Source organism: Coloeus monedula, assembly GCF_965178545.1.
Source record: "Coloeus monedula genome assembly, chromosome: 39".
NCBI classification, from domain to species: domain Eukaryota; kingdom Metazoa; phylum Chordata; class Aves; order Passeriformes; family Corvidae; genus Coloeus; species Coloeus monedula.
Window position 1 is genome coordinate 897734 of NC_138819.1, and position 14172 is coordinate 911905.

General features: G+C 54.4%; 1 protein-coding gene across 1 annotated transcript in view; it reads right to left on the reverse strand.

Moving 5' to 3' along the window:
* Positions 1-14172, reverse strand: part of FLNA (filamin A) — a 114792-nt gene that overhangs the window by 59079 nt on the left and 41541 nt on the right. Inside the window, exons 20-26 of the mRNA XM_082300400.1 lie at positions 13533-13650; positions 12084-12346; positions 10680-11286; positions 9613-9786; positions 8241-8403; positions 6390-6550; positions 359-529 (exon numbers count right to left, since the gene is read on the reverse strand). Of these exons, the coding sequence (XP_082156526.1) occupies positions 359-529; positions 6390-6550; positions 8241-8403; positions 9613-9786; positions 10680-11286; positions 12084-12346; positions 13533-13650 (1657 nt within the window). The remainder of the gene's footprint in view (positions 1-358; positions 530-6389; positions 6551-8240; positions 8404-9612; positions 9787-10679; positions 11287-12083; positions 12347-13532; positions 13651-14172) is intronic.

Consider the following 14172-nt stretch of genomic DNA (forward strand, 5'->3'; position numbering starts at 1 on the left):
CAAAAAGCCCACAGGGCAGACCAAGACCCCGTAGGATGCCCCAAGAGCCACTCCTGAGCACCCCAAACCCCCTGAAAACCCCCAAGGAATCCTCCAAAACCCCCCAACCTCCCCCAAATCCCACAAAACCCCCCCCCCAACCCCCCCCCCCCAAAAATCTAAAATCCCCCAGGATCCCCCCCAAAATCCTCTCAGAACCCCCTCCAAGTCCCCCAGCATCCTCTCAAATCCCACTAAAAACCCCCCAAATCCACAGAGCACCCTCAGAGAACCCCCCAAACCTCACACAGAGAGACCCCAAAGCCCCCAAAATCCCCTTTAAAACCCCCTAAATCCCCCCAAAACTCCCCCCGCTGACCTTTGGGGCCCTGGACTTTGACGTCCAGCGGGGCCACCCCGGCCTTGGAGGTGTCCACGGTGAAGGTCTGGGGGACGTTGGCCCGGACGTGGCCGGGGGTCAGCCCCGGACCCCCGCAGGACACTCGGGACGCGTCCACCACGTCCGACACCGGCACCTGGAACGGGCTCCCTGGGGTTTGGGGGGAAACAATGGGATTTAGGGGTTGTGGGATGGGTTTGGGGGGAAAAAATGGGATTTAGGGCTTGTGGGATGGGTTTGGGGGGAAACAATGGGATTTAGGGCTTGTGGGATGGGTTTGGGGGGAAACAATGGGATTTAGGGGTTGTGGGATGGGTTTGGGGCGAAACAATGGGATTTAGGGCTTGTGGGATGGGTTTGGGGGAAACAATGGGATTTAGGGCTTATGGGATGGGTTTGGGGGGAAAAATGGGATTTAGGGGTTGTGGGATGGGTTTGGGGGGAAAAAACGGGATTTAGGGGTTGTGGGATGGGTTTGGGGGGAAAAAAATGGGATTTAGGGGTTGTGGGATGGGTTTGGGGGGAAAAAAATGGGATTTAGGGGTTGTGGGATGGGTTTGGGGGGGAACAATGGGATTTAGGGGTTGTGGGATGGGTTTGGGGAGAAAAAATGGGATTTAGGGGTTGTGGGATGGGTTTGGGGGGAAGAAATGGGATTTAGGGCTTGTGGGGAAAAAATGGGATTTAGGGGTTGTGGGATGGGTTTGGGGGGGAACAATGGGATTTAGGGGTTGTGGGATGGGTTTGGGGGGAAAAAATGGGATTTAGGGGTTGTGGGATGGGTTTGGGGGGAAACAATGGGATTTAGGGGCTGTGGGATGGGTTTGTGGGGAAACAATGGGATTTAGGGGTTGTGGGATGGGTTTGGGGGAAAAAATGGGATTTAGGGGTTGTGGGATGGGTTTGGGGGGAAAAAATGGGATTTAAGGCTTGTGGGATGGGTTTGGGGGGAAACAATGGGATTTAGGGGTTGTGGGATGGGTTTGGGGGGAAACAATGGGATTTAGGGCTTGTGGGATGGGTTTGGGGGGAGAAAAATGGGATTTAGGGGTTGTGGGATGGGTTTGGGGGGAAAAAATGGGATTTAGGGGTTGTGGGATGGGTTTGGGGGGAAAAATGGGATTTAGGGGTTGTGGGATGGGTTTGGGGGGAAACAATGGGATTTAGGGGTTGTGGGATGGGTTTGGGGGAAAAAATGGGATTTAGGGGTTGTGGGATGGGTTTGGGGGGAAACAATGGGATTTAGGGGTTGTGGGATGGGTTTGGGGGGAAAAAAATGGGATTTAGGGGTTGTGGGATGGGTTTGGGGGGAAACAATGGGATTTAGGGGTTGTGGGATGGGTTTGGGGGGAAACAATGGGATTTAGGGCTTGTGGGATGGGTTTGGGGGGAAACAATGGGATTTAGGGGTTGTGGGATGGGTTTGGGGCGAAACAATGGGATTTAGGGCTTGTGGGATGGGTTTGGGGGAAACAATGGGATTTAGGGCTTATGGGATGGGTTTGGGGGGAAAAATGGGATTTAGGGGTTGTGGGATGGGTTTGGGGGGAAAAAACGGGATTTAGGGGTTGTGGGATGGGTTTGGGGGGAAAAAAATGGGATTTAGGGGTTGTGGGATGGGTTTGGGGGGAAACAATGGGATTTAGGGCTTGTGGGGAAAAAATGGGATTTAGGGCTTGTGGGATGGGTTTGGGGGGAAACAATGGGATTTAGGGGTTGTGGGATGGGTTTGGGGGGAAAAAACGGGATTTAGGGGTTGTGGGATGGGTTTGGGGGGAAACAATGGGATTTAGGGGTTGTGGGATGGGTTTGGGGGGAAACAATGGGATTTAGGGGTTGTGGGATGGGTTTGGGGGGAAAAAAATGGGATTTAGGGGTTGTGGGATGGGTTTGGGGAGAAAAATGGGATTTAGGGGTTGTGGGATGGGTTTGGGGGGAAAAAAATGGGATTTAGGGGTTGTGGGATGGGTTTGGGGGGGAACAATGGGATTTAGGGGTTGTGGGATGGGTTTGGGGAGAAAAAATGGGATTTAGGGGTTGTGGGATGGGTTTGGGGGGAAGAAATGGGATTTAGGGCTTGTGGGGAAAAAATGGGATTTAGGGGTTGTGGGATGGGTTTGGGGGGGAACAATGGGATTTAGGGGTTGTGGGATGGGTTTGGGGGAAAAAAATGGGATTTAGGGGTTGTGGGATGGGTTTGGGGGGAAGAAATGGGATTTAGGGCTTGTGGGGAAAAAATGGGATTTAGGGGTTGTGGGATGGGTTTGGGGGGGAACAATGGGATTTAGGGGTTGTGGGATGGGTTTGGGGGGAAAAAATGGGATTTAGGGGTTGTGGGATGGGTTTGGGGGGAAACAATGGGATTTAGGGGCTGTGGGATGGGTTTGTGGGGAAACAATGGGATTTAGGGGTTGTGGGATGGGTTTGGGGGAAAAAATGGGATTTAGGGGTTGTGGGATGGGTTTGGGGGGAAAAAATGGGATTTAAGGCTTGTGGGATGGGTTTGGGGGGAAACAATGGGATTTAGGGGTTGTGGGATGGGTTTGGGGGGAAACAATGGGATTTAGGGCTTGTGGGATGGGTTTGGGGGGAGAAAAATGGGATTTAGGGGCTGTGGGATGGGTTTGGGGGGAAAAAATGGGATTTAGGGGTTGTGGGATGGGTTTGGGGGGAAAAATGGGATTTAGGGGTTGTGGGATGGGTTTGGGGGGAAACAATGGGATTTAGGGGTTGTGGGATGGGTTTGGGGGAAAAAATGGGATTTAGGGGTTGTGGGATGGGTTTGGGGGGAAACAATGGGATTTAGGGGTTGTGGGATGGGTTTGGGGGGAAAAAAATGGGATTTAGGGGTTGTGGGATGGGTTTGGGGGGAAACAATGGGATTTAGGGGTTGTGGGATGGGTTTGGGGGGAAAAAATGGGATTTAGGGGTTGTGGGATGGGTTTGGGGGGAAACAATGGGATTTAGGGGTTGTGGGATGGGTTTGGGGGGAAAAAAACGGGATTTAGGGCTTGTGGGATGGGTTTGGGGGGAAACAATGGGATTTAGGGGTTGTGGGATGGGTTTGGGGGGAAACAATGGGATTTAGGGGTTGTGGGATGGGTTTGGGGGAAAGAAATGGGATTTAGGGCTTGTGGGATGGGTTTGGGGGGAAAAAATGGGATTTAGGGGTTGTGGGATGGGTTTGGGGAGAAAAAATGGGATTTAGGGCTTGTGGGATGGGTTTGGGGGGAAACAATGGGATTTAGGGGTTGTGGGATGGGTTTGGGGGGAAACAATGGGATTTAGGGGTTGTGGGATGGGTTTGGGGGGAAACAATGGGATTTAGGGGTTGTGGGATGGGTTTGGGGGGAGAAAAATGGGATTTAGGGGTTGTGGGATGGGTTTGGGGGGAAACAATGGGATTTAGGGGCTGTGGGATGGGTTTGGGGGGAAAAAATGGGATTTAGGGGTTGTGGGATGGGTTTGGGGGGAAGAATGGGATTTAGGGGTTGTGGGATGGGTTTGGGGGGAAACAATGGGATTTAGGGGTTGTGGGATGGGTTTGGGGGGAAACAATGGGATTTAGGGGCTGTGGGATGGGTTTGGGGGGAAAAAAAGGGATTTAGGGGTTGTGGGATGGGTTTGGGGGGAAACAATGGGATTTAGGGGTTGTGGGATGGGTTTGGGGGGAAACAATGGGATTTAGGGGTTGTGGGATGGGTTTGGGTGGAAACAATGGGATTTAGGGGGTGTGGGATGGGTTTGGGGGGAAAAAATGGGATTTAGGGCTTGTGGGATGGGTTTGGGGGGAAACAATGGGATTTAGGGCTTGTGGGATGGGTTTGGGGGGAAACAATGGGATTTAGGGGTTGTGGGATGGGTTTGGGGGGAAACAATGGGATTTAGGGCTTGTGGGATGGGTTTGGGGGGAAAAAATGGGATTTAGGGCTTGTGGGATGGGTTTGGGGAGAAAAAATGGGATTTAGGGGTTGTGGGATGGGTTTGGGGGGGAACAATGGGATTTAGGGGTTGTGGGATGGGTTTGGGGGGAAAAAAATGGGATTTAGGGGTTGTGGGATGGGTTTGGGGGAAAGAAATGGGATTTAGGGGTTGTGGGATGGGTTTGGGGGGAAAAAATGGGATTTAGGGGTTGTGGGATGGGTTTGGGGGGAAACAATGGGATTTAGGGGTTGTGGGATGGGTTTGGGGGGAAACAATGGGATTTAGGGGTTGTGGGATGGGTTTGGGGGGAAACAATGGGATTTAGGGGTTGTGGGATGGGTTTGGGGGAAAGAAATGGGATTTAGGGCTTGTGGGATGGGTTTGGGGGGAAACAATGGGATTTTGGGGTTGTGGGATGGGTTTGGGGGGAAAAAATGGGATTTAGGGGTTGTGGGATGGGTTTGGGGGGAAGAATGGGATTTAGGGGTTGTGGGATGGGTTTGGGGGGAAAAAATGGGATTTAGGGGTTGTGGGATGGGTTTGGGGGGGAAACAATGGGATTTAGGGGTTGTGGGATGGGTTTGGGGGAAAAAATGGGATTTAGGGCTTGTGGGGAAACAATGGGATTTAGGGCTTGTGGGATGGGTTTGGGGGGAAACAATGGGATTTAGGGGTTGTGGGATGGGTTTGGGGGGAAACAATGGGATTTAGGGGTTGTGGGATGGGTTTGGGGTCACCCGGGGAAGGGTTTTGGGGAAAAAAAGAGGGTTTAGGGTTCACCAGGAAAGGGAATTGGGGGAAAAAGGGGATTTAGGGGTCACCAGGGGAATTCCCCCCAAACTCCCTAAAAATCCTCCCCAGGCCCCCTCAAATTCCCTGAAAATCACCCAAGTTTTTCTTTTTAATCCCTGAAAATTGCCCCCAAAATTCCCCCAAATTCCCCAAAACTTCCCCAAAAAATTCCAAAAAATTCTCCAAAAAATTCCCAAAAATTCCTAAAAAATTCCCTCCAAATTCCCAAAATATCCTTTAAAAATCCCAAAAAAATCCCCAAAAATTCCCCCAAAAAATCCTAAAAAACTTCCCAAAAGTCCCCAAAAAATCCAAAAAAATTCCTAAAAAATTCCAAAAAATTCCCAAAAAATTCCCAAAAAATTTCTTCAAAATTCCCCAAAAATCCTAAAAATTTCCCCCAAAAATTCCCCAAAAATTCCCCAAAAATTCCTAAAAAATCTCCAAAAATTCCTTAAAAATCCCCCCAAAAAATCCTGAAAAATTCCTTAAAAGTCCTAAAAAATTCAAAAAAAATCCTGAAAAATTCCTTAAAAAATCCTGAAAAATTCCTAAAAAAATCCTAAAAAACCCCCCAAAAAATCCTCAAAAATTCCTTAAAAAATCCTGAAAATTTTCTAAAAAAATTCCTAAAAATTCCCCAAAAAATCCTGAAAAATCCCCCAAAAATTCCTAAAAATACCCCAAAAAATCCTAAAAAATTCCTTAAAAATCCTAAAAAAACCCCAAAAAATCCTGAAAAATTCCTTAAAAATCCTAAAAAGTCCCCCAAAAAATCCTGAAAAATTCCTGAAAAATCCCCCAAAAAATCCTAAAAAACCCCCAAAAAATCCCTAAAAAATCCCCCAAAAAATCCTAAAAAATTCCTAAAAAATCCCCAAAAAATCCTAAAAAATCCCTAAAAATCCCCCAAAAAATCCTAAAAAACCCCCAAAAAATCCCCCAAAAAATCCTAAAAAATTCCTAAAAAATCCCCAAAAAATCCTGAAGAATTCCTAAAAAATCCCCAAAAAATCCTAAAAAATCCCTAAAAATCCCCCAAAAAATCCTAAAAAACCCCCAAAAAATCCCCCAAAAAATCCTAAAAAATTCCTAAAAAATCCCCAAAAAATCCTGAAAAATTCCTAAAAAATCCCCAAAAAATCCTCAAAAATCCCAAAAAAATCCCCAAAAAATCCTAAAAAACCCCCCAAAAATCCCTAAAAAATCCCCCAAAAAATCCTAAAAAATTCCCAAATTGCCCCAAGGCGTTCCCCAGCAATTCCCGAGGCCTCCCAGCCCCCGCCGCGCTCACCGGGGACCTGGTGGCCGCCGTAGGTGACGTTGAGGCTGTAGGTTCCCGGCTCGTAGGGCACGTACTCCACGGAGCAGCTCCCGTCCTTGTTGTCCGTGCAGGACATTTTGGCCTCCGAGGGCCCCTCCACGGCCAAGCCCAACCCCCCCGTGCCGGCCCCGCTGGAAAAAAATGGGATTTGGGGTCACTGGGAGTGGGGTTTGGGGGGGAAAATGGGATTTGGGGTCACTGGGAGTGGGGTTTGGGGGGAAAAATGGGGTTTGGGGTCACTGGGAGTGGGGTTTGGGGGGAAAAATGGGATTTGGGGTCAGCAGGGAGAGGGTTTGGGGGAAAAATGGGGTTTGGGGTCACTGGGAGTGGGGTTTGGGGGGAAAAATGGGATTTGGGGTCAGCAGGGAGAGGGTTTGGGGGGAAAAATGGGGTTTGGGGTCAGCAGGGAAAGGGTTTGGGGGGAAAAATGGGGTTTGGGGTGAGCAGGGAGAGGATTGGGGGGGAAAAATGGGATTTGGGGTCACTGGGAGTGGGGTTTGGGGGGGAAAATGGGATTTGGGGTCAGCAGGGAGAGGATTTGGGGGGGAAAATGGGATTTGGGGTCAGCAGGGAGTGGGGTTTGGGGGGAAAAATGGGGTTTGGGGTCAGCAGGGAGAGGGTTTGGGGGGAAAAATGGGATTTGGGGTCACCGGGAGTGGGGTTTGGGGTCACTGGGAGTGGGGTTTGGGGGGAAAAATGGGGTTTGGGGTCACTGGGAGTGGGGTTTGGGGGGAAAAATGGGGTTTGGGGTCAGCAGGGAGAGGGTTTGGGGGAAAAATGGGATTTGGGGTCAGCAGGGAGAGGGTTTGGGGGGAAAAATGGGGTTTGGGGTCAGCAGGGAGAGGGTTTGGGGGGAAAAATGGGGTTTGGGGTCAGCAGGGAGAGGGTTGGGGGGAAAAATGGGATTTGGGGTCAGCAGGGAGAGGATTGAGGGGAAAAATGGGATTTGGGGTCACCGGGAGTGGGGTTTGGGGGGGAAAAGTGGATTTAGGGAGCGGGGGAGGGGGAGATTTGCGGGGGAAAAGAAGTGGGTTGGGTGAGCAGGGAGAGGGTTTGGGGGGAAAAATGGGATTTGGGGTCAGCAGGGAGAGGGTTTGGAGGGAAAATGGGATTTGGGGTGAGCAGGGAGAGGGTTTGGGGGGAAAAATGGGATTTGGGGTCATCAGGGAGAGGATTGAGGGGAAAAAATGGGATTTGGGGTCAGCAGGGAGAGGGTTTGGGGGGAAAATGGGATTTGGGGTCAGCAGGGAGAGGGTTTGGGGGAAAAATGGGATTTGGGGTGAGCAGGGAGAGGATTGGGGGGAAAAATGGGATTTGGGGTCACCGGGAGTGGGGTTTGGGGGGGAAAAACGGGATTTGGGGTCAGCAGGGAGAGGGTTTGGGGGAAAAATGGGATTTGGGGTCAGCAGGGAGAGGGTTTGGGGGAAAAATGGGATTTGGGGTCAGCAGGGAGAGGGTTTGGGGGAAAAATGGGATTTGGGGTCAGCAGGGAGAGGGTTGGGGAAAAGGTGGATTTATGGGGAGTGGGAGGAGATTTGGGAAAAAGGAGGATTTAGGGGTCACGGGAGGGAAGAATTTGGGGGGAAAAAGGGTTTTAGGGAAGGATTTTGGGAGGTTAAAAATGGGATTTGGGGATCGGAAAAAGGGGATTTTGGGGTCATGGGAGGAGGAGATTTGGGGGAGAAACAGGATTTAGGGAAGGGGTTTGGGGGGAAAAATGGGATTTGGGGGGTTTTGTGGGAAGAGGAACTTTGGGGGAAAAGGGATTTAGAGTGAGCAGGAGAAGGATTTGGGGTGAAAGGGGCGTTTTGGGGCTCTCACCGGGTCTCCACGGTGAATTTGTTGGGTTGGTTGGTGGTGCCGCTCTGGATGCCGGGGCCGTGGACCCGAACGCGGGCGGGGTCACAGCCCTCGGTGACGGGCACACGGAAGGGGCTCAGCGGCACCGGGGACCCCCCGTACGTCACATCCACCGTGTGCAGGCCTGGACAGGGCACGGGCTCACCCCAAATCCCACACAATGGCTTCCAAATGCCTCCACAGCTCCAAAATGCTCCTCCAAATCCCATCAATCCCACCTAAAATCCCTCCAAATCCCCCAATATCCCTCCAGATCCCTCATCTCCAAAATGCTCCTCAAGATCACCCAAAATCCCCCAAAATCCCTCCAAATCCCCCAATATCCCACAAAATGCCTCCAAATGCCTCCACAGCTCCAAAATAGTCCTCAAGATCACCCAAAATCCCCCCCAAATCCCTCTAAATCCCCCAATATCCCACAAAATGCCTCCAAATCTCCAAAATACTCCTCAAGATCACCCAAAATCCCCCAAAATCCCCCCAAAATCCCTCCAAATCCCCCAATATCCCACAAAATGCCTCCAGATCCCTCATCTCCAAAATGCTCCTCAAGATCACCCAAAATCCATCCAAATCCCACCAATCCCCCTAAAATCCCTCCAAATCCCCCAATATCCCACAAAATGCCTCCAAATCCCTCCACAGCTCCAAAATGCTCCTCAAGATCACCCAAAATCCCCCAAAATCCCCCCAAAATCCCTCTAAATCCCCCAATATCCCACAAAATGCCTCCAAATGCCTCCACATCTCCAAAATGCTCCTCAAGATCACCCAAAATCCCCCAAAATCCCCCCAAAATCCCTCTAAATCCCCCAATATCCCACAAAATACCTCCAAATCTCCAAAATGCTCCTCAAGATCACCCAAAATCACCCAAAATCCCTCCAAATCCCCCAATATCCCACAAAACGTCTCCAAGTCCCACAAAATCCCTCCAAATCCCACAAAATGCTTCCAAATCCCTCCAAATCTCCAAAATATTCCTCAAAATCACCCAAAATCACCCTAAAATCCCCCAATATCCCACAAAATGCTTCCAAATCCCTCCAAATCTCCAAAATATTCCTCAAAATCATCCAAAATCCCACCAATCCCCCCCAAATCCCTCCAAATCCCCCAATATCCCACAAAATGCTTCCAAATCCCTCCAAATCTCCAAAATATTCCACCGAAATCCCACCAATGCCCCTAAAATCCCACCAAATCCCCCTAAAATCCATCCAAATCCCCCAATATCCCACCAAATGCCTCCAAGTCCCACAAAATCCCACCAAAATCCCTGAAAATCCCCCAAAATCGGCCTCATTCCACCCGGAATTCCCGGCACGCTCACCCTCCTCGTAGGGCGTGTACTCCACGTGGTAGGTGCCGTCCCCCCGGTCCTCCACGAAGGTCTCGGTGACGTTTCCGGAGGGGTTGGACACAAGAGCCTTGACATGGGGACCCCCGGCCTTGGCCACCGCCCGGGCGTCCACCTCGAACTCCGTCACGGCCTCGCGGAACACGCCTGGAACGGGGCGGGAAACGGGGATTGGGGACATCGGGGTCTTCTTGCAACCCAACCCAACCCAACTCATCCCAACCCAACTCATCCCAACCCAACCCAACTCATCCCAACCCAACTCATCCCAACCCAACCCAACCCAACCCAACTCATCCCATCCCAACCCAACTCATCCCAACTCATCCCAACCCAACCCATCCCAACTCATCCCAACCCAACTCATCCCAACCCAACTCATCCCAACCCAACCCAACTCATCCCATCCCAACCCAACTCATCCCATCCCAACCCAACTCATCCCAACCCAACCCAACTCATCCCAACTCATCCCATCCCAACTCATCCCAACCCAACCCATCCCAACCCAACTCATCCCAACCCATCCAAACTCATCCCAACCCAACCCATCCCAACCCAACTCATCCCAACCCAACCCAACTCATCCCAACCCAACCCATCCCAACCCAACTCATCCCAACCCATCCAAACTCATCCCAACCCAACCCATCCCAACCCAACTCATCCCAACCCAACCCAACTCATCCCAACCCAACCCAACTCATCCCAATCCAACTCATCCCAACCCAACCAAACTCATCCCAACCCAACCCAACTCATCCCAACCCAACTCATCCCAACCCAACCCATCCCAACCCAACCCATCCCAACCCAACTCATCCCAATCCAACCCAGCTCATCCCAACTCAACTCAACCCAACCCAACTCAACCCAACCCAACTCATCCCAATCCAACCCAGCTCATCCCAACCCAACTCAACCCAACCCAACTCATCCAAACTCATCCCAACCCAACTCAACCAACCCAACCCAACTCAACCCAACTCAATTCAACCCAACTCATCCCAACCCAACCCTTCCACCCCACCGCAACTCACCCTTCCCCTCCACGCCAGGCCCGTACACCTTGATGCCGGCTGTATCCACCGCTGCCGGCGCCGGCTCCACGCGCACGGTGCTGGGGAAGTGCGGCACGGGCTGCCCGCCGTACTCCACGGTGACGGTGTGAACGCCGGCGCTGCGCGGCGTGTAGGCGATGGTGTAAATGCCGTCCCCGTTCTCCTCCACCCTCACTTCCGCCCGCGCCCCGGCTTCCGATGCGATGCCGATGGTCAGCTCGGCCGTTCCCGCCCGGCTGCAGTCCACCCGGAAGCGGCCCGGCTGTCCGGCCGTGGCCTTCTCCAACCCCGGCCCTTCGCAGGTGACCTTGGAAGGGTCAAATTGGGGCCGGATCGGGGCACGGAAGGGTGAGCCCGGGATGTGGGCGCCGGCGAAGAGGATGTTGATGTTGTAGTCGCCGGGCTCCGTGGGCAGGTAGGACACGGAGCAGGTGCCGTCACCGTTGTCCTGGCACTCGATTTTGGCCTCGCAGGGCCCCTCCACGGTCAGCCCCAAACCGCCTGTGCCGGCACCTTTGGTGTCGATGGTGAACGGGGCTGGAACCCCCGCCAGGCCCCCCTGGAGACCGGGGCCGAAGGCGCGGACCTGGGGGAATGGGAAAGGGTGAGATGGGTTAAGTTGGGATGGGTTGGATTGGTTGGGTTCAGTTGGGTTGGTTGAGTTGGGTTCAGTTGGGTTGGTTGAGTTGGGTTGAGTTGGGTTGAGTTGGGTTGAGTTCAGTTGGATTGGATTGGTTGGGTTGAGGTGGGTTCAGCTGGGTTGGATTGGTTGGGTTGAGGTGGGTTCAGTTGGGTTGGGTTCAGTTGGGTTGAACTGGTTGGGTTGAGGTGGGTTCAGTTGGGATGGGTTGGCTGGGTTCAGTTGGGTTCAGTTGGGTTGGGTTGGATTGGTTGGGTTGAAGTGGGTTCAGTTGGGTTGGATTGGTTGGGTTGAGTTGGGTTCAGTTGGGTTGGATTGGTTGGGTTGAGTTGGGTTGGGTTCAGTTGGGTTGGATTGGTTGGGTTCAGTTGAGTTGAGTTGGGTTGGATTGGTTGGGTTCAGTTGGGTTGAGTTGAGTTGGGTTGGATTGGTTGGGTTCAGTTGAGTTGAGTTGGGTTGGATTGGTTGGGTTCAGTTGGGTTGAGTTGAGTTGGGTTGGATTGGTTGGGTTCAGTTGAGTTGAGTTGGGTTGGATTGGTTGGGTTGAGTTGGGTTCAGTTGGGTTGGATTGGTTGGGTTCAGTTGAGTTGGGTTGGATTGGTTGGGTTCAGTTGAGTTAAGTTGGGTTGGATTGATTGAGTTGCGTTGAGTTCGGATAACTTCGGTTGTTTGGGTTGGATTGAGTCCCAAAACCCCCACCCCAAATTCTCCTCCACAAACTCCCCCAAACCCCCTGCGCTGACCTTGGAGGGGTCTGTGGGTGGCACGGCCTCGACGGGGAAGGGGCTGCCGGGCACGGGGACGCCGTCGTAGGTGACCTCGACGCTGTGGGGGCCCTCGTCGCGCGGCACGAAGCGCACGGCGCTGCTCTCGGGGGCGGGGCCCGGCTCCACCGTGCACGGGACCCCCTTGCGGGACGGCCCCAAAATCCGAGCGCCCACCTTGCCCTGGCCCCCCGCCCCCTTGGTCTTCACCGTGAACTCCTGCGCCTTGCCCACCTCCAGCTCTGCGGGGGGAAACGGCGTCAGGGGGCACGGAAATGGGGGGGCACGGGAATGGGGAGGGGGCACGGGAATGGGGAGGGGGCACGGGAATGGGGAGGGGGCACGGAAATGGGGGAGGGGGCACGGGAATGGGGGGACATGGGAATGGCGAGGGGGCACGGGAATGGGGAGGGGGCACGGAAATGGGGAGGGGGCACGGAAATGGGGGAGGGGGCACGGGAAATGGGGAGGGGGCACGGGAATGGGGAGGGGGCACGGAAAAGGGGGAGGGGGCACGGGAATGGGGAGGGGGCACGGAAAAGGGGGGGGCACGGAAATGGGGAGGGGGCACGGGAATGGGGAGGGGGCACGGAAATGGGGGAGGGGGCACGGGAATGGGGAGGGGGGCACGGAAAGGGGGGAGGGGGCACGGGAATGGGGAGGGGGCACGGAAAAGGGGGAGGGGGCACAGAAAGGGGGAGGGGGCACAGAAAGGGGGAGGGGGCACAGAAAGGGGGAGGGGGCACAGAAATGGGGAGGGGGCACGGAAATGGGGGAGGGGGCACGGAAATGGGGGAGGGGGCAGGGAAATGGGGAGGGGGCAGGGAAATGGGGAGGGGGCACAGAAAGGGGGAGGGGGCACAGAAAGGGGGAGGGGGCACGGGAATGGGGGGGCACGGGAATGGGGGAGGGGGCATGGGAATGGGGGAGGGGGCAGGGAAATGGGGAGGGGGCACGGGAATGGGGAGGGGGGCATGGAAATGGGGGGGGCACGGGAATGGGGGGGCACGGGAATGGGGGAGGGGGCATGGAAATGGGGGAGGGGGCAGGGAAATGGGGAGGGGGCACGGAAATGGGGAGGGGGGCACGGAAAGGGGGGAGGGGGCACGGAAATGGGGGGGGGCATGGAAAGGGGGGGGGCACGGAAATGGGGGAGGGGGCACGGAAATGGGGGGGCACGGAAATGGGGGGGGGCACAGAAATGGGGAGGGGGCACGGAAAAGAGGAGGGGGCACGGAAAAGGGGGAGGGGGCACGGAAATGGGGGGGGCACGGAAATGGGGAGGGGGGACCCAAAACCGGGGGGGGGGTGAATCCCAAAACCGGGGACCCCCCAAACCCCCCCCCCCGTGCCCACCCCCCTCCTTCCACATCCCCAAATCCCCCCAAATCCCCCCAAAACCCAGATCCCCCCCCCCCCCCCCCTTACTGTGGTCCAGGCCGGAGATTTTGATCTTGCCCAGGTCCAGCCCGGGGCTGACCCCGACGCTGAAGGGACTTTTGGGGATGGGGTCGCCCCCGTAGGTCACCGACACCCCCAAATTACCCTGGGGGGGCACGGGGGGGGTCAGGGGGGGCCCAGGGCTTTGGGGACCCCCCCTCCCCCCCCCCCCCAGAGCTGTTCCGGGAGGGGGTCGGGGGCTGCTTTTGGGGGTCTCGGGGCGCGGTTTTGGGGCTTCGGGGGCTGATTTGGGGGCGGTTTTGGGGTGCAGAGGGCGGGTTTGGGGTATCACAGGGTGGTTTTGGGGTGGTTTTGGGGGGCAGAGGGCGGTTTTGGGGGGTTTTGGGGTACCACGGGGTGGTTTTGGGGTGCAGAGGGCGGTTTTGGGGGGTTTTGGGGTATCACAGGGAGGTTTTGGGGTGCAGAGGGCGGTTTTGGGGGGTTTTGGGGTATCAGGGGGTGGTTTTGGGGTGGTTTTGGGGTGCAGAGGGCAGTTTTGGGGGGTTTTGGGGTATCACGGGGTGGTTTTGGGGTGTTTGGGGTGCAGAGGGCGGTTTTGGGGGGTTTTGGGGTGTCAGGGGGTGGTTTTGGGGTGCAGAGAGCGGTTTTGGGGTATCACAGGGTGGTT